The 23,272-nt window shown below is 37.2% G+C and overlaps 4 protein-coding genes across 15 annotated transcripts in view; 2 read left to right on the top strand and 2 right to left on the bottom strand.

Annotated features, from left to right (window-relative positions):
- Nucleotides 1-195: 195 nt before the first annotated feature.
- Nucleotides 196-3,135, top strand: Dbp80 (putative ATP-dependent RNA helicase Dbp80). Its single transcript, XM_069049210.1, has 8 exons — nt 196-510; nt 563-765; nt 814-1,009; nt 1,058-1,172; nt 1,682-1,859; nt 2,220-2,457; nt 2,506-2,668; nt 2,716-3,135. Exons 1-8 carry the CDS (start codon nt 448-450, stop codon nt 2,967-2,969), a joined length of 1,410 nt encoding a protein of 469 aa, XP_068905311.1. The 5' UTR covers nt 196-447; the 3' UTR covers nt 2,970-3,135.
- LOC138131932 (sodium-coupled monocarboxylate transporter 1-like) lies at nt 3,127-9,124 on the bottom strand. Of its 2 annotated transcripts, none has more exons than XM_069049208.1 (8): nt 8,813-9,122; nt 4,998-5,157; nt 4,830-4,947; nt 4,713-4,780; nt 4,511-4,665; nt 4,322-4,462; nt 4,053-4,271; nt 3,127-3,993 (listed from the first exon to the last, which is right to left on the bottom strand). In XM_069049208.1, exons 1-8 carry the CDS (start codon nt 9,004-9,006, stop codon nt 3,315-3,317), a joined length of 1,734 nt encoding a protein of 577 aa, XP_068905309.1. In that variant the 5' UTR covers nt 9,007-9,122; the 3' UTR covers nt 3,127-3,314. The 2 variants fall into 2 exon arrangements, with proteins under 2 accessions (XP_068905309.1, XP_068905310.1); XM_069049209.1 differs by having other exon boundaries at nt 3,450-3,993; nt 4,049-4,271; nt 8,813-9,124.
- LOC138131931 (U2 snRNP-associated SURP motif-containing protein-like) lies at nt 5,260-9,555 on the top strand. The gene has a single exon (XM_069049207.1). The coding sequence runs from the start codon at nt 5,462-5,464 to the stop codon at nt 7,232-7,234; it is 1,773 nt and encodes a 590-aa protein (XP_068905308.1). The 5' UTR covers nt 5,260-5,461; the 3' UTR covers nt 7,235-9,555.
- The window catches only part of Imp (IGF-II mRNA-binding protein), a 41,954-nt gene continuing 28,055 nt past the window's right edge, over nt 9,374-23,272 (bottom strand). For 8 of the 11 annotated variants that reach the window (XM_069049194.1, XM_069049198.1, XM_069049197.1 and 5 more), the window contains 7 exons: nt 17,588-17,758; nt 17,302-17,476; nt 17,027-17,229; nt 16,648-16,955; nt 16,277-16,563; nt 13,826-14,071; nt 9,374-13,769 (listed from right to left, as the gene is read on the bottom strand). In XM_069049194.1, coding sequence (XP_068905295.1) covers nt 13,593-13,769; nt 13,826-14,071; nt 16,277-16,563; nt 16,648-16,955; nt 17,027-17,229; nt 17,302-17,476; nt 17,588-17,758 — 1,567 coding nt within the window. In that variant the 3' untranslated portion in view covers nt 9,374-13,592. Of the gene's footprint in view, nt 13,770-13,825; nt 14,072-16,235; nt 16,564-16,647; nt 16,956-17,026; nt 17,230-17,301; nt 17,477-17,587; nt 17,759-18,864; nt 19,085-23,272 lie in introns of those variants that run through there. The other 3 variants (XM_069049204.1, XM_069049195.1, XM_069049205.1) reach the window with 3 other exon arrangements.

Genomic DNA, 23,272 nt, shown 5'->3' with positions numbered 1-23,272 from the left:
TTTACATTCAGTTTTCACGCCTACTTCGACTACAATCATTTAGAATAACCCTGTATGTTTTTCCCAAATCTAACAATTTTTTTACGTTGTATTGTATTTTTTCTGCATAGGTAATTAAAAAACTCCCAACTATTAACGTAACGTGTAGTCAAATTTAAATTTCGTGACAATATTATAGGGTGTTTGGTTTTTACACTTGACTTGGCAAATTGTGAAGGTCATAATAAACGTTATCATTTATGTTCTTGCTTTTTATCATAGACCTATCATAGGTCTTTCGTTCGTTCTTGTGTTTATTAATTTCTATATTCTATGGTCTATCAACATTCAACATCAACATACTCATAGGCCTATGAAAAGTTGTTAGGTTGATTGTTAGTGAGGTTAGGTATTCGCTAGATTTTTAAAACGTGTTTTAAATAAAAAACGATAGAAACTGAGCTAGAGATGTCTCAGAAAATTGATTGGGCAAAATTTGCCGAGGAACAAGAAAAAGCTCTTCCTCAGAAAGTACATTAAAGACGTTCAAGATGGTTTGAGTATTAACGTCTGTAACTTGCAGATATCGCAAATCAACATACAATCAAATGAAGCCAACGGGAAAGATTCTGATGATGCTCCTGAACAGTTCAATGTGGCAGAAGCAAGTTTGTTGAGAAAAGTTATCAGGAAAGGATTAATTGAAAGCAAGAATGATATTGAAGTACAAAGGCAGAATCCCAATTCTCCACTGTATTCAGTCAAAACTTTTGAAGCGCTAAATTTGTAAGTTCATTTCTCAAAAATAGAAAAAAAGTTAAGTATGAATTGCAGAAATCCTAACCTGTTAAAAGGTGTCTACGACATGGGTTTCAATGCACCTTCTAAAATACAGGAAACAGCTTTACCAACTCTCTTAGCAAACCCTCCACAAAATCTAATAGCTCAGTCTCAATCAGGCACTGGTAAAACTGCAGCTTTTGTTTTAGCAATGTTGAGTAGAGTTGATGTTTCAAAGAAATATCCTCAAGTAAATATTTCTGCTATCATGTGACAAGATTTTATCAATTGTTTTAAGGTTTTGTGTCTATCACCCACATATGAATTGGCCATACAAACTGGCGAAGTTGCTGCACACATGGCAAAATTTTGCCCAGAAATTGAAATGAAATATGCAGTAAGAGGAGAAGAAGGTATGAGTTAATAGTATATTAAAAAACAAATTTCATAAGACTAGTCTTATTTTAAATTATGCGTGCTTCAAGGTCTTATGAAACAGGTTTTTTATACAATTTTTTGTAATTAGCCCTTTTTAAGCCATTTTTAAACAGAAATGTTTACTTTAGTCGATTTAGGGATTTTCGTGGCGGTTGGTAATGTAGGGCGTTTATTCAAATAATTTAATTAATATGAATAATTAAAGCGGAGTTATAAACATTAGGATTGAGAAATCAAAATCGTATTAATACAATTTATTAGGAACATAGGCTGTTAGTGCAAATATCAACTGTGTATTTGCTCAAATCAAATTTTTCCAACTGAACACTTCCTGTTCTTGACAAGATAATTCCGCATGAAGCTTTGCCAACCTAAAAATTTTCGTAAAATGTTCCTACAATGACATCGCAGATGATGTCGCGTTCGTTAATTGGAGAATCAAAAAAAGCTTAATAGTACATTTGAAACTTGCACATGTTTACAGTATCAAGAGGTTCACGCATAACCGAGCACATAATTATTGGAACACCTGGCAAAGTTCTGGATTGGGCTTTGAAGTTTCAAGTTTTTGATTTAAAACAACTAACAGTTTTTGTGTTGGACGAGGCGGATGTGATGATTGCGACTCAAGGACACCAAGATCAGTGTATCAGAATACACAAGTATGTTACTTCACAACTTGTTGTACCATAACTGGCCTGTTCATTTCATTAAAAATGCGTTATGAAAATTTTTCCGAGAAAAAAACAATTTTCGCCGATGAGGGCGCCACGAAACGGGCGCTTCAAGATTAAATAATAATCAATACGCAATATAACAAGACAAAAACAACTAACAAAAAAATCAATATGTCATTTGGACAAGAAAAATTGGCGGTGATAAAAACTTAAGTTGAATAATATCCCCAAAAAGCGCCCGTACACTAGCGCTGTGCGGGGATCACTCAAACTACACGTTTGAACAGGCCGGTTATAATATGGATTATGCATTTTGAGCACAAATTGTTTTTTGCTCTTTTCTAGAAAGCTAAACCCAAGTTGTCAGATGATGTTTTTCTCGGCAACTTACGACCAGGCAATTATGGAATTTGCCGAAGTTATAGTTCCTGATCCAATCACCATAAGACTCAAGAGAGAAGAAGAAAGTTTGGATAATATCCAACAGTACTATGTGAAATGTGCTGGCCCCCAAGAAAAATACAACGCCGTCACTAATATTTACGGAACTGTTGGTGTAGGACAAGCTATAATTTTTTGTCAGGTAAGCATAATTGTCAAGTTGGTCGGTTTGTTACAAATTTTTTCACAGACGAAGCGTACCGCTAATTGGCTTGCCGAAAAGATGTCAAAAGAAGGCCACGCCGTCGCTGTTTTGACAGGTGATTTGACAGTTGAACAGCGAATAAACGTTCTAGACCGATTTAGGTCAGGTCAAGAAAAAGTCCTCATCACCACCAACGTTCTCTCTAGAGGTACTCATAGTGCGTGATAAAACTCATTGTTCATGATATCTTTGTAGGTATTGACGTGGAACAAGTAACGATTGTTGTAAATTTTGATCTGCCTGTTGATATGCAAGGCAAAGCTGATTGTGACACGTATCTACATAGAATAGGTCGCACTGGTAGGTTCGGCAAACACGGCATCGCTATAAATTTGGTCGATACGCAGGAAGCCATGAACATATGTCTCGCCATCGAGAAACATTTCAATCGAAAAATTCAATATCTGAACGCCGAAGATTCGGACGAAATTGAGAAGATAGGGGCTTAAAAGAGACAAGTGATTCGTACTTTAAGCCAGAATCGTTTTTTATTCGCCAAGTAAAAAAATAAAAGTGATTGTGAAGTTTACACTCATAAATTTAATGTCAACAATATTTATTTTTTGGACTGCTTCTGGTGTATCTTATTACAATTAAAGATTGTGCTTAGTTTCACTTGTTTATTGTTTTTTTTTATGTTCCGTAAATACATGGAAATAAAGTAATCTGGATTTTCGAAGTACTTCGTAAGAACGCACGGAAAATCAAAGCTTGTTAAAAAACTAATCCATTTAGTGGATAACCCCCAGAAATAGATTGTCTAAAACAAGATATTCGGTGAAACACCGCTTGAGCTAATTTTCAGTCATCGCAATCTCATTTTCATTTTTTGCATCCGTTTGCTTCGTGCGTTTAAGAAATCGGTAAATAACTGGAGATAACAAATCTTCGTGAATCAGTTTTTCATTACCGCCTGTCAAAAAACTCGTTATAAAACCCACAACAACCGCAGTTACCGCTCCTACTAAAGTATAGTACATGTAGGACAACCTGTAAAGTATAAAAGTGTCTTGAACGGGTTTGTCTTTGATTTCTGACGATAAAGTCAAACTGAGATATTCAGCGACCCAATTAGCACTGCACCCCTCTATCGAGACGTATTTCTGAGGAAAGCGTATCACTCCTTGCGCCATCTTCATCTGGGTCCCCACGGAGATCCAGCCGATCAGGCAGCCACTCATCAAACCGCCGACGAGGGCTCCCGTAGCGTTGGCGTTGGGGAAAAACATTCCCAGCGTGAAAATTCCCAACAACGGCCCCGCCGTGATCGCACTTAAACTGCCGGTGGCTTGAATGAGAGCCCCCATTTTTTCCACGACGAAAACGAGAGCCACACAGATGCTGCCGATCAGGACGACGATAACTTTCATCAAGAAGCTGGCTCGAGCCTCGGACAGGGGTTTTTTGATCCGCGGCTTGATCAAATCCTCGAATATGACTCCAGTCATGGAATTCAAACCTGTCGACATGGAACTGGAAAGCAGACAAGGTTCGAAAAAAAATCGGGGAGACAGTTTACTTAGTTTACTTGCCTGAGGGCGGCGCTGAACACGCCGCTGACGAAGAGACCGGGCAAGCCTGGCATCGAACTCGATATGTGCATCACGAAGTAGGGTAACAGTTGGTCAGATTTGTGGATCGAGCCCCGAGTTATCGGATCACACTTGTGATAGTACGCGAAGATCACTAGACCCATGTAACAGCACATGGAAATCAGTGCCATTATTCCGACAACTAAAATGACGATGGTTCTGAAATATTTGTTTCAAGAGGGAGTCGGTAAAAGTGTGGGAGGCTTTACATTCGCGCTGATTTTAGTGACGGCATCGCCAAACACCTCTGAACCATTGCTTGGTTGATGGAACAGGAAGCCAACCAAGAAAAATAATTTCCTATGGCTACTGTCCAAAACGTGTGTCTTATTGTAGGGTCCCAGTCGAAGCTATAATTGATAGTTAGTAAGGCAAAACGCAAAACATTGAAATTTTACTTGAAGAAGTCAATTCTGCCGCCGTCTTCGCTCCGCCTCCAGACTTCACCGAATCCTCCAACACTGCTGACTCCCATGAACATGACAGCGGTCAAAGCTCCAAACATCATTACCGTTTGAATAGTGTCAGTCCAGACTACTGCTTTCAAACCGCCCTAGAAGCAATCGACAGTCGTTGTTTCTTAAGTTGAATAAAACTCACCAAAGTGGTGTAAAAAATACACACTGTGCAGACAAGTGGAGTCACCAGGTGCAAATTTATTCCGGTTACTAGAAATACTTAAGTGATTACGTATTTCTTTGCGAACATTTGACCTACCTTGGCTAAATGCTAACGCCGGAACATAAATTACGATGGGAATGTAGAGTAACATTTTTGTCAGGAACAATATGGACCCTAGTAATCGCACAGTTTCGTTAAATCTGAGGTTCAAATACTAAAAATTTGTTAAACAACATCGGATTACATCAGAACAGCGATTCCTACCTCGTAGGTGGAAGTTATTTGTAATTTATAAAACACGGGTAAATAAGCGAAGGCCATTGTTAATGAAACTATTGTTTCGGAGGTTAAAATCATCCAGAACTGGGTCCCATAAGTGTATATTTCGGCCGGCATTCCTAATATACTTATTCCAGAAATGTAACTAAAAATTAGCAAAAAATGTAAGTGAAAATGTTGAAAAAAACAAGATAACGAGGATTAGTTCGGAGAAAGAGAAAGTAGAGGTGTTGTGTTTTCAAATCCTGGTTTAAAATCTAGACTCGTCAAGGCTCAAGGATTATTTTTTTATTATTCTGGTAAGGGTTGAGAAAAGTGAGGTTAGAAATATGGGTGATGTGGTCACGTGATGGCAGGTACAGACATGTGTCAATTTCTACGTAACGGGTTTAAATCGCAAAAGATTTTGTCTTTGTTGTGATAGTTTGGAGAAGGAAATTGTATTTACGATGCTCAAACGTGGATCTGTAAAGAGGAAATTACGCGAAGAAGAACAACAGGCGATCGGTGCGATTTACAAACAATACATCGATACTTTCCAGGAAAGTTCCGAAATTCCCAGAAAGACTTTTGTCAAATCCGACACGTTATATGCGGAACAGGGTAAGCAAAACTGCGAAAAAGGACAATTATACAATCCCAAACCGATCATCAAGTTTAAAAAAGAAGACGCGGTGCAAAGAACGAGACTCCCAAGTCCGGCTCCAGGAAGGAAACACAACAAGAAGAAATCCAACTTGAAAAGTCTGGGTGACGAGTTGAAAATGCTACAGCGCGAAAGACAAGTAAAAGAGATAAAACTGGTGTTGCCAAAGGTAGAGTCGTCCCCGATGTCGATCGGCCAAGAAAACGACTACAGCAGTTCGACAAATTTGTTCGTGTCGAATTTAAGTCCTCACATAACGGAAAGCCACTTGATCCATTTGTTCGGAACGTACGGCCCTTTGGCGAGCGTGAAGATCATGTGGCCGCGCAACGAGCTAAACTGCAGAACCGCCAATTGCGGTTTCGTCGCCTTCATGAGCAGAACCGACGCGGAACGAGCCTTGATCGGCCTCAAGAATTACGAGCACATGCGGATCAACTGGGGCAAGTCGGTGAAAATCCCCGCACACCCGGTACACATCCCTCCCGAATTGTACAAGTTGTATTCGCCTCCTCCGCCCTCGGGACTACCCTTCAACGCCCAAACGTACGACCGCGAAACGAAGCCCGCGGCGGAATTCGACGACAAGCTCCTGCCGAACGCCGTCATCAAAGTGACGATCCCCTTCGACAGGAATCTCTTGATGATAATACACAGAATGATCGAGTTTGTGGTGCGCGAAGGGCCGGAGTTCGAAGCCACGATCATGAACGTCGAGGCGGAAAACCCGGATTTCAACTTCCTGTCTGAGTTCCAGACTCCCGCCCACACCTACTACCGGTGGAAGCTGTATTCGATATTGAACGGCGATCCAAAAAACTCTTGGTCGATGAAGCCGTTCAGAATGTACAAGAATGGCTCGATTTGGGTGCCACCCACCGCTCCGAACTACAGAGAAGGAATGCCCAAAGAGCTGATCTCGCCGAATAGAAAGGAAAACGCGAATCTGTCAGAAACACAAACCAATCGGTTGATTTATTTGATCAAAAATTTGACCATCTCGAGAAGCTCAATTGCTAATGTCATGGTTTTTTGTGTGAATCACTCGAACGCCATCGGTGATGTTCTGGAGATTCTCGTAGATTCTTTTAAAAATCCGGCGACGAATCCGGTGAAGAAAACCGCAAGACTGTATCTGCTCTCTGACATTTTGTACAACTGCAGAACAAAACAGATTCGCACGGACTTGAACGAAGCCAATTCGGAAATTTTCTTCGATATCTTCAAACAGTTCCACAGAACTTACAAGGAATTCACCCATACTCAAGACAAAGATTGTTTCAAGATGAAAGTTTTCATGGTGTTGAGGGCCTGGGCTTTTCACAACTTGTACGAATTGAAATTTATAACCAAACTGGAAAATGTGTTCTTGCACGGGAACGAATTGGGTGAGGACGACGATAATTCATTAAACGATGAACCATTGGATGGAGCGAATTTATTAAAAAGGTCATTTCAAACTGCCACAACCGATTGTTTGATCGTAACAAAAAAACACAGTCAACAGTTTTTTGACATATTCAACCCTTGCAATAATTTTGGTTCTAAATCTAAGAAAGAGTCGAACATTAAATAAGCTTGTGTTACAGATTTGTTAAATCTGATCAACCTGTTAATGATCAATGTTCTGTTCAGCTTCAACTAAATGTGATTGAGGAACGAGTTATTGTTTACATTTGTTGCATTTCTTGTAGAAACGAACGAGTGGTACTCATGATTAACGACTTAGAATTCCCCGGAGTTTTTTCGTTTCCGACAAAAAATAGAAGTTACTGCTCATTTTTTTTCATGTCGCTACATAGCTAAGAGATTTCAAAATAATATAGACATAAAACTACAATTGGCTTGTGTCATTCTTTTTGCTAAAACGCTAAAATTTTATATAAAAAAAAAACTGGGTGCATAGAGAAAAAGAAAAACAAAGTTGATTGTGATGATTGATGAAGTGATGAGTTGTGTAGACTGAGACGGGGAACAGGTGTCCTGAGGCACGATCGCTTATAAGAGGTGAAAGTGCATCCGGCCGTTGCAAGTGGAAAGTGATGACTTTTGTGGCGATTAAAGTCAAGGGATGACTATTGTCGCGAGTGTGAAGGGATGACAATCGTCGCGAGTGTGAAGGGATGACTATTGTCGCGAGTGTGAAGGGATCACTATTGTCACGAGTGTGGAGGATGACTATTCTCGCGAGTGTGAAAGGATGACTATTTTCGCGAGTCTGAAGAGATGACTATTGTCGCGAGTGTGAAGAGATGACTATTGTCACGAGTGTGAAGGGATGATAATCGTCGCGAGTGTGAAGGGATGACTATTGTCGCGAGTGTGAAGGGATCACTATTGTCGCGAGTGTGAAGGATGACTATTCACGCGAGTGTGAAAGGATGACTATTTTCGCGAGTGTGAAGAGATGACTATTGTCGCGAGTGTGAAGAAGACAAGAATCCTCTTTGGTTCAGATAAAATGCAGAAAAAGTGATGCTCGGCAAAGTTCAGAAAAAAGGGAGAGAAGTCGAGTTTGTGACATTTTCAGTGATCGTTTTTCGTCGAAGCGAGTTTGTGACGACGAAAGATGTGATTACTGGACAGATTACGATTCACAGGTTCAGCAAATGAAGTAACAAGTTGTAATTCATTGAACGGTGAGAAATGTGATGGTGGTAACAGAAGCTAGTTGAGTTTAGCTCAACGTTGAGCGGTTAGAGATTAAAAATGAAAGTGAATTTCGGGAGAAAAATTACTTTGAGGAAAGATAAATGTGACAATAACAAAATTAATCAGGAAGAAACAATGATTATATGATTGTTTCCACGATTTTCCAGAGATCGTGACCTTGAACACGGAAAGGGTGATCCAAAATAGGGTGCAAGGTGAGTGACGTTACCGATGACATCAATTGGTTAATAAAATTGTAAATTACCACCAACATCGCTGTCGCGACTATCTTAAGCCACAGCCTAGTTACAATGAAGAATATATGTCGTCACACAAGTCTTCCGCCATATTAAAATCGGAAGAAGACACGTGGACGTTATATTGTCTGAAAGCGATGATATTTTATTTTCAGCATTGCATTTACACAACACGTTTCAGATGACATTTACGGTGGAAAAAAATAGAAAAAGAAATGAACGCATAATTAATCTTAATATTTTACCTCGCTATTAGCGACATGGATATAGGAAATATTCCCATCGTCTTGCCCCCCATGAGATACTGCGAAGTGGTGTTTTGCTTGATTTTGGCAAAAAATGCGAAATAAACGCCGATCCACGAAGACACTATTAACATCGCTGCAAAAACAATATAATCAAAAATGTCGAAATAGGTGTCAACTTCTTCCATATTCATGGCGAGATGATGATGAGTTGCAGAAACACGGATATCTTTTTTTTTTTGTTAAGTCTTGTGTCCACTAATCGAAGAACACCACTAACTTAAAACCAACTGAGCAACCTATTATCCTACTACATAAATATAGTAAGCATAATTTAGTTACAATTGGAAAATTATACTGTACGCTGGATATGACGGGCAGTCTCATCCTCGCATTAGTAAAACGTTTAATCCAATTTTGCGAAAATCTAACACGTGATGTGTGTGATAATTTGAAAATGTGGGAGAAAATAATTTCCCCGTATCATTTGGAGTGATCGTTTTTATGGGAAAATGATTTATATGAATTGAGAAAAAGGAGAAAATAAAACGTGCTGAAAAATTAAGGGAACACTATTTATTTACTGAAATAAATGGACAAACAAACGATTGAATCAAGTATGCCAATTCATTAAAATGTTGAATGTGGAAATAAACAATAAAATACATAGAGCTATCAAGATATTTACATCATCTGCCATATGAAAAAAGAAGAGTTCACATTACTAATAATCACCATCTACATTTAACAACAAATGTTAAAATTTCTTGTTTGTGAAACGCGCTTGTCTGCCTGATTGATTTATTTTTCGAAAAGGAAGCAAGACGAGCCCAAAAATCAATCAGAATAACTCTTTAATATAAGGAAAAACATCAAGAAGACCTGAGCTATAATTCCTGAGAGAAAACATTTGCTGGCTAATGTGTGGACTGCGTTGTAGATGTTGATCGGCGAAAGCAAACTTTTTTTTTAGTTACAAATAACATTCACAAAAGAATGGCACACTTACACAAGTACTTTTTTTTTACTATTTACTATATAAGAAGATTCGGTTGTACAAATAGCATTCACCAGAAAATTTAACTTATATCGAAACCCAGAAAAAAGTAAAACTTGAACAACAAATTAAATTTTATAGAAATATATTAATTACTGAGGTAGTTTACTTCTTAGATCGGATAATGTACAATACTAAACGGTAATCGTGTATCGGTGAATAAAGTACTGCAATGCAAAACGCGCTTCCGCGACTAGATCGACGAGTCGCCTTCAGGTGGCGCATCGCTCGACCTGTACCGCCGTCGTCTTTAGGCTGGAAGTAGTACAGTTATCCGTTTCTAAGTTACCTAATCTACAGCGGCTGGTTTGCACAGTCAGTCTCCGTCCAGCATTGTGTTGTAACATGTATACTATCAACTATGGTGGCTGAAAAATAATCATACACTCAAGTAAAAACGACAAACTATAAAATTCATCAGGTGAAGAATTACACATGTAGGTTTTAACTATATACTATAGGATGATTTTGATTTCACGTAAACCCTATTAACATCTCGTGCTATTGTAGATGCAACTCTCTTTATTCTTCATTGTTCAAAATGGTTTGCTTGAAATCATTTTCTTCTTTTTAACTATTAACTTATAATGAAATTATTATGAAATGCATTACAATTCAAACTATAACTATTTTTATATACTTTTTAATAATAGAACCGGGCCTCCAAACGACTTCAAGAATTTCGACAAATTTTCACTACTTTACATTAACGTCAAAGCAAATCGGAAATTTTCACAAAAGACTGCCTCGTCACCTCTAAAAACACGTATTTTGACTTGACACATACACATTAATGCCCACGACTCTGCCACCTACTAAATATGATAAATCGAACAGTACAACACAGGGCAATCTTTTGCCGACATCTGGACAATCACAATCGAAGTCGTTTAGCGACGCAGGATTTTGGTTAGGCACTATTTATACCATAACATAGTGTTTTTCCTTGTTTCTCTTTAATATAATCAATTGATTTACCGATTGATCAGTTGCTAACAATAAACGTAAGCATTACATGGAATCGACTAATGGGTCGGTTTTAGTCTAGTTGTGTTGAAGCTTAAGACCTGTATGCGCACACATCGTTTTTCTTTTATTTAATTATTTTTTAATAACTTTACGTATGTCTCTTTGACTAGTGGGTCGGATTCGGCTGACTTGAAAGAGACTCGTCTGGACACAGGGAGATCCAAGTGAACGGCTACAAACTCGATTCGTCACGAGGTTCGGTTCTAAAACTGAAAACGTCACAAGTTAAAACACTAACGAACAACGTTCTGCCGTCATTTTCGCATCGAGAGATCAAATTTTACAACGGTCGTCACGAGGCACGCCTGTGTACCAGCGAAATTCTAAATGTAATCTTTCTGCGGAAGTTTTTTCTTGGTCATGTCTGATGGTCTGATGGATGGAATTTTCTTTTTAAGAATCGATCTATGACTTGTGTCGTTTTCTCTTTTGTTTTTTTTTTTTAGGGGGGGGGGGATTGTTATAGTCCGAATATGTTTTGTAACAATTTTGCAACAGAGTAGAGAAATAATAATCGTCACGAATGAAATGCGTTAGATTTTTGATGTTGTTAGATGCTTTGTGTGAAATAAATGGATCGACCAGTTGGATGGTATAAGTAATTACAGATTTCGGTTAATTTTGAACTAGACTTTGTACTTTCGAGCGATTCGTTTTGTACGATTGCATGATTGTGTCCGAAATAGTTTAAAAAAAGAAAAAAAAAACATTACATCGTTCGCGCGGTGTGTGAAACAGTTCCCGAATGTAATGGGGGCGTAAGTGCTGAACCGATGACTGCCAGTTGTTATTTATAAATACATGAACCCTTGAACAGTCTAACTTTTTCATTAATAAATAAATACAGCTTTCTGGTAACATCCTCGCACTTTGGCACACTTATAAATCTGTACAAATAATTTAAATTCTTTAAATTTTTTATACATAATTAATAAATATATATTCATATAATAATATATCCATTTTTTCACAATTTTTAAAATAGCGACCCCGCTATATTCATTATTTTTTAAAAAATCTAACAAAAAAATATCCTCCCCAACAAACAGTTTTTATCAAAAATATTTTTTACAAGTCCGGACTAAACCGGGGGCTCTTAGGCCCAATCTATACCTCCCGAGTTTGTACTATCAGGGGCGCGGCCGACCTTGACGCAAGGTAGCAGGGCCGCAGCAGCTGTCCTATCTGGTATTATAATAATTCAGCAACAATCACGTGAGCGGTCGAACACACCCTCCACTCCTAATAATAAACAAATAATAATCGCAGGGGGATGTGTCCGACCCCGCTTATATTCAAACATTATTTTAACAATCTCCTAACAATAATATTACAATATTTTTAAAAATGTCTTTCACATGCACACTTTGATTAACAGTTTCTTTTTCAAATAGTAATAATTAAACGATCGTTGCACGCGGCGAGCCGCTCCACCCTTTACGCACGCTATCCTTGAACGGTGTGCGCTGGTGTGACAAGTCTCCGTTGGTGGAGTCGCCTCGCTTAATCAAACGCATCATCAATCACATAACCGACACGCACAACAATTTCGCATTATATTATCGAATTTTTCTTATTAAAGCTCTTGTTTTCACATTCATTCACACTTGAATATAACAACAGCCACGTTAACAACGTGCGCAAAGGATGCAAGAGATACACCTCTGTCCGTTTGTTGTTGTCTTTCTGATCCTGCATCCTCCGCCACTGGTACTCTGCAGAGGAACTTTCGCCTTTGTTTTTGATGTAGTGCTAGTTTTAAGTGGGACTCTTCAGATGGATAACGGTGACTGCTCTTTTTGTCCTGACTAAATTGCGTATTATGTCTTTGATGTTTGTTTCTCGGTTGATTTCTTCTTTTTTTTTAATTTGGTTTTTGCGATAACGAAGAATTTGTCGATAGTTCGGGTTCGGGCGAGTGTGAGCGGTCAAAATCCAGTGAAGTATGACGCATGAACAATAAACAATACTTCAACAACGCCGTTCATGTCAACTCTTACAATCATGGTTTTCATCTTTGGTAGTCCTTGCTTCAGGTAGTTTGTGTACATATTAATTAACAATCTGCGTAATAGAAGAAAAAAAACACTGCTGTTATTTGATGAGGTTAATGTGGTTGGTTGCTGTTCTTTCAACGGAAATTTACTATGGCTATAAAAATCTAACTTTATTTTGATTAATTGAGGTAGATTGTAATGTTGGGCACACAGTTTACCATACCGTATTCCAATTCCTTCTCTAAACTTTCCACTAGAAATCAACTTGTTTCAAAATTGTATTGGGAATTAAATCAATGGCTTGTTTAAAAGAAACGTTAAAAGCATTTTCCTTCAATAAATAAACTCCAGCAGTTCAATAATCATCGAACAAAACAGAATGGACGTTTCGCCAATAAAGCACTGTTATAAAAATGCACTTGCTTGAGGTATTTCGCGGTTCACACAATGGTAATATTGTTGATGAGACGATGTTATACTTTTTTTTAAACGACACACGGATTCGCGCACAGTTCAAATCCGGATATTCGTGAAAAAGGTGTGTTCGGCGATGGCAGGCGGCAACACGCGACGACGACACTCACGCTTGACTAAGACTGGAAGGATGATATTGCATTAGTGGAAGGCCTCGAGATGTTAATGTACAATAGGGTATGAATAAACCCATGCACAGGGCAGTGAACGTTGCTAGCTGGCGTTACTGTTGTTGTTGTTGTTGTTGTTGTTGCGGCTGCTGCTGTTGTTGTTGTGGTTGCGGCTCCAACGCGGCAGCTTCTGATTGGCTGGGGTCTTTGGGTTGGCGTTGTTGGCGCGGTCTTCCCTGAAGAGGCACTACTGATTGCAATACCATGGCACGGATGCGACGTTGCGCTGACTGAAAACACAACAGCGAATTGCGATTGTTATTTTTGTTGTCGACTAGAAGCTTACTTGAACACTGAAAAATGGTCCAATGATATGCACCGTTGTTTCGTCCTCTTGAGGAGAAGAACCCTGTTCCGGCAGTTTGATCACGCTGCCGGTTACGCGTTGTAATTCGCGCACATTTTGACCTCCTTTGCCGATGATGCGTCCAACTTGTGAACTAGGAACCATTATTTCCACCGTTAATCTGACATCATCAGATCCAGCTACGAAACCTTCTTCTCTCATTTTCTCGAAGATCAAGTACTGCGCCTGCAAACATTAGTCGGGCGTCAGAATCTCTCCAATCGAACAGATTTGTTGTTCAATACTCCGGAATCAATTAAAGCATTAAAGCGTTAACTGCATTTTACAGTTGATTTTTTTGGTTCCCAGTAATTTAAAGACAACAAGCACGGCTCGATCTAAGATGGGGTTTTTGTTCTTCACGGCCAAATCTGCTTGACCATACGGTACATTCTTTGACAAAAACGGCCGTAGAAAATAATTACATATGTACAAAGTTGCAAAGCTGCAAAAAAACAGTTTAACGCCTGGAATTATTACGTCATCGTGCCGATAACCAATGCAGGAAGCAACGCAGTCACACATCATGAATGCATAAATACAACTTTGCTCCAACAACCTGTCCTACGTAAATGCAAACATTATGCAACATGAATGGTGCATTTTTTGTCATCTACTCACGAGTGGTTCTTATACATATGTCTAGACTGTTCTGTGATGAACACAAAACACATATAATTTTCGCTTCGACACGTGTTCGATGATTTTTTTTCGTTTGTAATCAAATTAGAGGGTACGAAAATTTTGGTTACCGAAACAAATTCAATTCATGTCTAAAGTAACACCTACTGAAATACATTTATTGGCACAATTCGAATTGTACACTGAAAACCAATCGATGAAAGAAGATAAAGAAAAAAGTTGAAGCACTGGAGGGCAATTGCGGTTGTAATTTTGTTGTTCCGCCTCTCATTACGTTGTGCGTATGAAAGCTTGCAAATGTGTAGGTACTGTTTAACCTAGTAGTTAGTCGGAGTTACTTTTCGTCTTTTTATGGAGAGCCAGGAAAATGTAAAATTAGTGTTTTCAGAAAAGTAGACACCGCCAAATTTTCAAGGATTTAATTTGATGGCCTTGTTGGTCGAAAAAATCGAATCTTGAACATTTGTCATTAATATTTGTGTTATATTTTTCCAATTGATTTTAATTTTTAAGAGATTTCGGACTGTCCATGCTATTTCGTAGTCATTGGTGGGCACGTTTTCGGAAAGTACTGAATGCTCTGTTACATACCTACGTCAAATTCAAAAAATGAACAACCTAAAAACACAAAAATGCACAACTTTTTTATATTAACCTTTTGCCTGACTAAGAAGCCCACAAAGCGTTTTCAGTTAGGAACTAACATAAAAAGGCCCAGCGTGGTTATTTGTAGGTACAACTACACGCTTTTTTTACGTTTATAGATGATCATATGAAAGTTTGCACCTTGGTTTGAGGTTATGTAAATTTAATAAAAGAACTCAATGGCTGAATTGTAAGAATAGGGTAAAGTATTGTTTATTCATTAATTCATTAAAAACAACACTGAATTATTAGAGTCAATATTCAGGTTGACGTAAAATAAGCAGATGAAGTATTTTAGATGATTCATGGATTGTAAAAAACGTTCTTTGGTTTTTGTTGTAATAACACAAGTCAAAAAGTTGCCAAACAACATGCTAGAACCAAATTATATATTTTCACATATGTACATCGTTTCCATTTCATTTTCTTTCAGTTATAAAACATAAAAATGTTATTCATTGAGAAAACAACACACACATTTTTACCAGTCAAATAAACCGAGTACGGAAAAGCGGGAAAAGTGTTCTTCTCTGTTCCCTATTAATGAAAATAATTGGTTACAGTATGATAAATTCCAGCACCAATTAAACAAAACCAACGACGGTGTCATAATTGCCGCATCGTGCTCCAGCAAGAATCAACGTTCAACCTAACCTTAAATTTTGTACTTAAATTCCCAAAGTAACTTTCAATAACGCAAACATGAGCACTGCATGTAATGTAACTACTGAGAGTTACAGCCTGTAAGAATCGATCTACGGCTCGATTTTTATTTTTCAAATGGATGTTGGAATATTGTGGTAGGTATTTTCTTTATTAGTTGTATTTTTCATGTTTTTTTTTAATTGTCGTAACCTGTTTTGGTACCGAATTACGGTAAAAATAAAATAACTAATAAGAAATAAGAAACTTTCCACTTCAATACAACGCTGCGTTGAAGGACAAGACAGATTAGAAAATAGTAATGCTCATTGAAAATTTTCCAAAATGTTTGTAACGAACCAAGTTTTCTTCTAAAAAAGCACACGTGGTATAATTAAACCATTGAAATTTTTTACTTAACATTTTGTTTGGACTTGGAACAGTGCGGCTTGGCGAATTTACCTTCCACTGAGCCTCCGGCGAGCCGACTATCGTAACTCTTCTTTCGTTCTGAGTTTCTTGAGGTTTCGTTTCGTCGATGGGTGCAATTTTGACGGAAGCCCCTGAGAATCGAATAATATTCCTAATGTGGGACCCTTTCGTTCCGATGATGGCTCCCACTGCGTTGTTCGGTATATATAGATAGGTTGTCTCCTGGCTGTCCCCGCCTCCTTGTGCCGCACCTGCGGGATACATTCCAGGATACGGTGCTTGACCTGTGTACAGACCTCTTGAACCATAACCGATTCCTGTGCGAAAAACCGTCAAATAACACATATATAATTACCATATATATGTTATTCGTCTATCCTTCCTCTCCGGACGATATTTACCTGCGGTGGCCATCATCGCCATGGGATGCAACCCGGGAAACATCATGGTCTGGGGTGCCATCGCCTGCAAGTCGTTTTCATAACTCTGTCTCAGTTTGGCGCTAATTTGGGCTTCCGCTCGGCTCATATTGTCAATGGCTCCCTTTACGGTGATGATTCGCTCCAAGTTGAACGAGTTGATATCGTTTATACTCGATACTGTTATTTTGGTGTCTGTTTCTTGCATTATCCTCTTTATCGTGTTCCCCCCCTTGCCTATTATGCGTCCTATCAAGTTGTTGTGCGCCAAAATTTTCAAAGAAATCTCGCTAAAAACCCAAGTCATCATTTACATTTAAAAAAACAAACGAAATTTAACAGGCTTTGCAGATTTCTTTACCCTTTATTGGTATTGTTGGCTTCCTGTTGCATAACTTCTAAAATTCGTTTGCACGCATTGGTACAATTTTCCGGATTCCCATAAATAGTTATGGCCTTTTCTAACGAACCTACGTTGTCTTTTCTATGAACGTCGACCCTCGCCCTTGTCTGCTGAGTGATCTGTCGTATCGTCGATCCTTGTCGTCCTATTATAGCTCCCACCTGCTCAACAAGAGATAACAAAAACCTGCCATAATAATATAGCCAAAAAAATCAAATTCCGCTTGATCTTACCATATCGCTTTGTACAAGTATTCTTAATGGAAAATCCGTTTGTCTGCTCTGACCAGGTAAACCCCCGAAGGGGGCACCCGGTCCTCGAGGTCCTCTTCGACTCCGTTTTTCCACAGCCAGTTCCACTTTAATGGATCTACTATCTATTTCTATACCGTTGAGTTGATTTACGGCCCTTGAAAAGTGGTTGCAGAATATTACGTTTCGTAAAAAATGCCATTAAACATTCGACAACGATCAAATGAAACGACTGACAAATTTTGGGGTCAGTAGATTTCACACTTACTGTTGAGCTTGTTCCGTGCTTTCGAAGGTAACTTGCACTGTTTGTGTGGTGGGATCTTTTGAGGTAAGTTTATCACATGCGACGACAGCTCCATGTTGTAAGAGGAGATGTTCGATGTCTTCGAACCGGACGTTTGGACCCAAATTAGATATAATAATTTTTGACGTTGAACTGTAACAAAATTCATACATCATATATTTGTAATTTTTTGCGTGAAAAACCGTACTCTCGCGAAGAAATACATAAATGTTAAAATCCAAACAGATTTACTTGCTCAAGCTTTAATGTGCGGTAATCAAGCCTGAATTTGACCAATCAGATGTACTTATTTCTTAACACGTGTACACAGTAAGTTCCAGAAATTTCTACGCGATCATTTCTAAAATCTAGGTTTCTTTTTCCTTCCACGTTCCAATTTGGCAGAATGCACAAATCAATTAAAATGTAAAATGTGGGAAGGGCTACGGGGAAGGGCGAAGGAATTTTCTCTAGTATCTAAACATTTTTGGTCATTATCAAGCTACGTTCGTGTGTTTCACTTTGTACAGAATTAGTCCAGCATGTGCAAATTGTTCTCGCATTTATCGTTTAAATTTTTCATCATTTTCAGTAGACTAATTTACTGTTCGAGTCAAGGTAAAACGATTTATCAGTTGGTCGACATCATTAATGTTTATTAATTTAACTGATAACTTATCGGTTCTAGGATTGGATGTCATAAATGTAATTTCTTATTCCTTTGTGGAAAATTGTGCTGTACATTTTTGTTTACAAAAAATCAAAATCTGCAACATCCACTTTAGGTTTTTCATAGAAATCGTTGATCGATTTACGAAAGATCAAAAAGATATACAACAAATCGTAATTTGGCGTTACATGACCGACAAAAATTTTAATTTGGCTATTAGCATTGTAAGAATGTACTTCCTGATTCTGAAGCAAGCGATAAAAATCTTTGAACGCAGTTCTTTTAAATTTTTCCTTAATATCTTAAGATTTTCGTATCTACGGCCGCTTCATAGCATTCTTAGAGATACTACACCGAAATTGACACAATCTCATTTGAAAAGGCAGGTCTGAGCTACAGACAAACCCTTTGGTGGTACCTTTTCTGCGACTAAAGTTTCTGCCTCCATCTTTATTTCGAAAAAACAGATAAAACACGTAACGCCATCTCAACTCTATTTTTATTCTTAATCAAACTTCCTTGTTCCCGTTTTAAGCAACGGTTGTGATAGACGCAGCGTTAAAAAAACCTTTCCCGAAGAAACACCTACTTTGTCATATTGAGTTTAATTCTGAAACATTTTCTTTCGGATCCTGTGCTCTACCTAGTGATCACTAGACACGACTACAAAAACGCACACTTCCCACCACCACATGTATATGCACTGAACTGACGAACAGATAAATGCACACGCGCTATCTGTATATAGCAAAATCCCATGAGTGAAATAGAATAAAAACATGTCAAATAAGGGAGCGACGTTAAAGCAAACAACGATATCAGTGAGCATTATTGAGGGCATACAAAACGATGCAGATCGAATGTCGGCGAAATGTATACTTGGCCTTTATCAACGAATTCGGCGTCAAAAATTCGATAAGGCGACCCATTTATACAATTACATAATAACGTTAACAGGTATATTCGAGAAATTACATGAACAAATGGCAAACTCTAATTTCGTGAAGAAAAGAAATTGCAAAGGAGTACCGAATGTTAGTGCTATTGGTTAACTACAAACGGAAATCGTGTGATCAAATATATTTTAGATTAGAGCAGACCTTGCAAACCGACAGTATGTCTGTGAATAAACAAGAACTTAGTTTGTATTGTGCATCGGGCCTCCATTTAAAAGTGAAACCTGAAAATGTCACACGCAATAGCAATAAATAAAGATGTTTTTTATACGGTCCGTAGCTCGGTTAACACGCGGTTCTTAACCTGCTTAAGTAAAACAAAACTCCGAAGTTTATGACAAATGTTCGCTTCAATGCATTAAACATATTTTATAGAATTTGTGGCGACTTGTTTAACTCTTTGGCGAACAACTCAAAAACCGTCAAATCGCAAGAAAATGAAGAGAGAAAGGGATTATTTGTGTTCTTGCACTAAAATGAGCTGCTCATTAAAGTGATTATTATTGATTATTGATAGTACTCATAAATGCAATACATTCATTTATTTGTTTGTAACAATCAAAGAGAGGAGTCACATTTTCTTGGATAACTAGAGTTGCAATTTATTTGATCACTTGGTATATCGTGTGATTAAGAATTTTCGTGATTGAACTGCATCGACATAATGTCCAACAAAAATATAATTTAAGAAAAAAAAAACAAAGGGAAAAATAGAGGCATCACTTCCTCTATTTTTCCCTTTGTTTTTTTTTTCTTAAATTATATTTTTAGACAAGTTTTTACCATACGTGTAGTAATATGTGTTGCATAAACGATTACCAGAAAAGACGAATGCGAAAAAGTAAGGTTAGGAAGTTGTTTATGTACGATTCGCGCAAAGGTGGCAAACCTGTAATAAAATGTCTCCCAAGAATCTAACGAAGTAGTATTTAAATCAACCTCAACAAATTAGTTGTAAAAACAGCATGTAAGATTTTTAGCAACTAAATTAAATGTATTCAAGTTTTTAAAGGCCAGTTTCCAGAAGCGAAATTCAGTTAATCGTAATCAAATGTGAGATTAACTGAACACGTGATCATATTGGACCAATCGAAGTTTCGGATTCATGGGTTCATCGCACATTATTCATTAAACTTTAATTCGAATAAAATATTTAATTATTTCTATAAACTGGCCCGAAATCGTGTAAATTTAGATGCCGCAATTAAGCATATTATTCGGAGAAGGTACGACAGATTATTTATTATTATTATTACTGTCAACGTCAAAGGTCTACCACTCGTTGATTTTGTTGGTTAAACAATAAATAATAACCAAAGGCGTAGCAAAGGGGGGGGCCAGGTGGGCCCGGCCCACCCCAGAATCCTTCTGGCCCACCCCAGGAAAAAAGTAAAACACATCAAAAACAAGATACATCTGCAATATCTATCTATCATCTGTCTGTGATTTAAAATCTGGCCCACCCCAACAAAAAATCATTGCTACGCCCTTGATAATAACCATATTATGAAGTACCTACTTAATTGAAGACCATACAGTACAGTTAATTTCAAAATTATAGAGTACACCTAATATTCTACAGTGTAAAATGTACTTACATTTTTTTATCAATAATCAATGTCAATTTTGACAAACCAAATGCCTAATCTAACCGAAAACGCGAAAGTGCTCATTCTTTCCAAATTAGAAGATGGGTGGTCCATCCGAAGGGTAGCTCACTATTATAACATCGCCAAGAGCACCGTGCAGAGGATAAAACACACTATTATGGTGTTCTAAAATATCAACGACATTTTATGTTGTCAAACTTACCTAACCTATATAAAAAATATGACACTTAAATTTCAAAAAGGCATCTTTACATGTGAAAAAAACTGTAATAAATTGACTTCTTGATTTTTGAGGTGTACTCGATAATTTTGAAATTAACTGTACATCCAAAAAGTCAGATTAATTTTACCAAAACGACGCATATCATGAAAAGAAATGTGCTTAACAAAAAATTGACAATTTTTAATATGGTGTGCGGAAAAATTAAAACATGTACTTAACCAAACTTTTTATTTTCTTCTAGGTTAAAATGCAACAGAGTTGCCACCTATATTTTCGATACACGATATTTGTGAGACTTTTGATATGTGAACAGGTATATAGAGTGTTTTCCAAGAACTTCGTAATATATGGGGAAACTTTTTTAATCTTTCATTTGGCAAACACTTTATTGCGGCAATCGTCTGCTTGTTTAAAGACTTAAAATGTGATTGACAAGAGTTATCACGTGACTTCCAGTATACCTTTCTTTAATAAAAATCCGAAAATGGGGTTTGCGTCCAACATATCGAAAGAGCTTATAGGAAACAATTGAACCTGATGAGATTTTATGCCCGTGTGCAATCAACAGAAAATTCGAAAAAAATTGCCCCAGGGTTGTTTTCTGACTTAGTACGATACTTTGAATATAGTTCTAGAATTCTTACGAATTCATATTTGCTCCTTCATACATTTTATATTCGGTCAAATTGAAATTCCCTTTTATTTTTTTGTCGAAATAGGTGAATAATTTTTTTATCGAATTTATACACCAACTTTTTCCTTTGACGCAGTAACATACATATTTAATAAATTTAAAAAAATCCATATGTTGCCAACTTTTCGATAAGCAATGAATGTTTCTAACAATGAACCTGGTATGCAAATATCTCGTTGAAAATCGAAAATAATTTACCCGCAAAAATTATTTACACAGAAACACATAATTTTAGTTACCTAAATGTAGTTATTTGCTTACCACTGTATATTTCAAGACAACTCTACACACAAGCTTGATAGAAGAAATGATTCGATTCGATTTTTACAGATCAGTTTTTTGATAAAGTAATCCTGCGAATAACCTTATCCATAAAATATACAGTGTACAATCTTTAACAACAAAATTAACTTGCCAGGTACTGGAAAGGCAATTTGACATCAGGTAATTGTTCAATATTTTAGTTTAACAAGCTTTATCGCCGCCACCAATAAATAAAATCTGTTCCATTCTGAAATGAAAATAAAGATGTGGTCAATAAATAGTTGGAATGAATTGACGATTTTACCAATGGATTAAGTAAATTGTGTTGCCAAGACAAAAAGCCACCAATGTAGTTTATTGTTGCTTTGGATAAAATTTAATTATTTTATTGACCCTGTTCCGTTAAGAAAATGTGTATAGGTACCTATTGGAAAAAATTATGTACAAAAAAAGATCACATATATTTTGTTTCCTCTTTTTCATAAATTTCATAAATTAATAATAATAATTATTGTTTTTATAAATCAGATCTAAATCGGCACATACAGATGTAGATGTAAAAAAAATAAAGGTACGCTGAACAATGCTAAAAATGTTTGGAAATATGTACTTACTTCCAGTTTGTTGTTGGGAGGACCGACATAACAATCAAAAGAACTCTTACACGTAAGGGAAAATATGTGTTGTGTAAAGTCACTAAATTTAGACTTAAGCCGGCTCCAGACTATGCTTGAGTCGGGGTTTGCGATTTGTGATGCGTTAATTAGCACTGACAGAACTCTCCGCGTACAAAAATGACAAACATGAATTCCCTAGAATTATTAGACTTGGCTCCTTGGCTGTAGCAACTAAAGTCAATGTAATACCCCAAGTCAGTAGAATTATAACATATATTTTTAATTATAAAATTCATGTGCATGATAATATGTTATGCATAATATACATAAAACAACAAGATTCAATTAATCTAGCAGAGATATGTATTTTTTTTACTAGTGTTCCGTTTCATCCAAAATTCTTATGTTAGACAAGGATATTTTACTGTCTTTAATCTTCTGAATACACTAGTTTGTTCTTGACGCCAGTGCTAAAATCGAAATGACGACTTCACGTGCAAGGTGGACTAGCAATAAGAAAGGATTTTTGATGATATATTGGCTGAAAAAAATCAGGGTCGGAGCAAAATTGCAGATAATAAATACATCTCTATTTCCAACGGGTAGATTTCCAAGAAGGCTTTGAGATTTTGG

This window comes from Tenebrio molitor, chromosome 5, assembly GCF_963966145.1.
Source record: "Tenebrio molitor chromosome 5, icTenMoli1.1, whole genome shotgun sequence".
Lineage (NCBI taxonomy): Eukaryota > Metazoa > Arthropoda > Insecta > Coleoptera > Tenebrionidae > Tenebrio > Tenebrio molitor.
This window is presented reverse-complemented; position numbering and strand designations above follow the sequence as displayed.

Coding starts and splice junctions, on each gene's coding strand:
- LOC138131931 (XM_069049207.1), top strand. CDS start 5,462: ATGCTCAAACGTGGATCTGTAAAGAGGAAATTACGCGAAGAAGAACAA.
- LOC138131932 (XM_069049208.1), bottom strand. CDS start 9,006: ATGAATATGGAAGAAGTTGACACCTATTTCGACATTTTTGATTATATT. Junction 4,463..4,510: donor GGCAGAATTGACTTCTTCAA/GTAAAATTTCAA, acceptor TATCAATTATAG/CTTCGACTGGGACCCTACAA. Junction 3,994..4,052: donor GTGTTCAGCGCCGCCCTCAG/GCAAGTAAACTA, acceptor TCTGCTTTCCAG/TTCCATGTCGACAGGTTTGA.
- Dbp80 (XM_069049210.1), top strand. CDS start 448: ATGTCTCAGAAAATTGATTGGGCAAAATTTGCCGAGGAACAAGAAAAA. Junction 1,860..2,219: donor CAGTGTATCAGAATACACAA/GTATGTTACTTC, acceptor GCTCTTTTCTAG/AAAGCTAAACCCAAGTTGTC. Junction 2,669..2,715: donor CACCAACGTTCTCTCTAGAG/GTACTCATAGTG, acceptor ATATCTTTGTAG/GTATTGACGTGGAACAAGTA.